This window comes from Mastomys coucha, unplaced genomic scaffold (assembly GCF_008632895.1).
Source record: "Mastomys coucha isolate ucsf_1 unplaced genomic scaffold, UCSF_Mcou_1 pScaffold22, whole genome shotgun sequence".
NCBI classification, from domain to species: Eukaryota; Metazoa; Chordata; class Mammalia; order Rodentia; family Muridae; genus Mastomys; species Mastomys coucha.
Window position 1 is genome coordinate 128,100,464 of NW_022196905.1, and position 746 is coordinate 128,101,209.

The window sequence follows — 746 nt, forward strand, 5'->3', positions numbered from 1 at the left end:
GTCTTCTAAAAGGAATCCCTTCAGGAAGCCCTTCTACATAAAGATCTTCAACATGGGACTGGAAAAGAGGGTATGGGATCGTCACCGGACCTTTGGCTTTTATAGCTTGAGCTTTAGGATGAAAAGAGAAAGGGATCGTCATTATAAGACAAGGCTCTGCAGAACTCCACAACAGAACGATACATGGCACTGCTCTGTCCTCCTAAGCTAACCACAGCGGGCAGTTCGTGTATTACAAACATGAAACCACCAGGTTTGTAGAACCTAAGCATTTGTTATCTATGACGGAACTTCCAAAAGGATTTCTCTCATATAACAAAATGAAAACATTCTTGATCTGTATCATGTATGATAACAGCCATTTCGTTACCCAAGGGCAAAATAATGCAGCACTTATAGACCATGTCCTCAGGCTGTGCACACGGTCACCAAACAGAGTCCCCGTCACACCAGCATCACCGTCGGCTGGTGTTCTGTGGACAAATGTGTCACCAAATACAGAGTCCCCATCACACCAGCATCACTGTTGGCTGGTGTTCTGCATTAATGTTTCACCCACATCATACATGAACTTAATGTTTCACCCACACATACATGTCGGTGGTGGAAAGGGACAGAGCACGAACTTTGCTAATTCCCTAACACAAATACCAGTTAGAATTCCTCCTGAGGGACCAATTACAACTGAAGTTGCTTTCAGTTTATAAAACATATTGTTATGACAATTTCACAGCAGTTGACTCACA

General features: G+C 43.2%; 1 protein-coding gene across 1 annotated transcript in view; it reads right to left on the reverse strand.

Moving 5' to 3' along the window:
* The window catches only part of Gtf2i (general transcription factor IIi), a 61,336-nt gene that overhangs the window by 25,893 nt on the left and 34,697 nt on the right, over window positions 1-746 (reverse strand). The window contains exon 10 of the mRNA XM_031391159.1: window positions 1-111. This exon is cut by the window's left edge and continues 73 nt beyond it. Within this exon, the coding sequence (XP_031247019.1) occupies window positions 1-111 (111 nt within the window). The remainder of the gene's footprint in view (window positions 112-746) is intronic.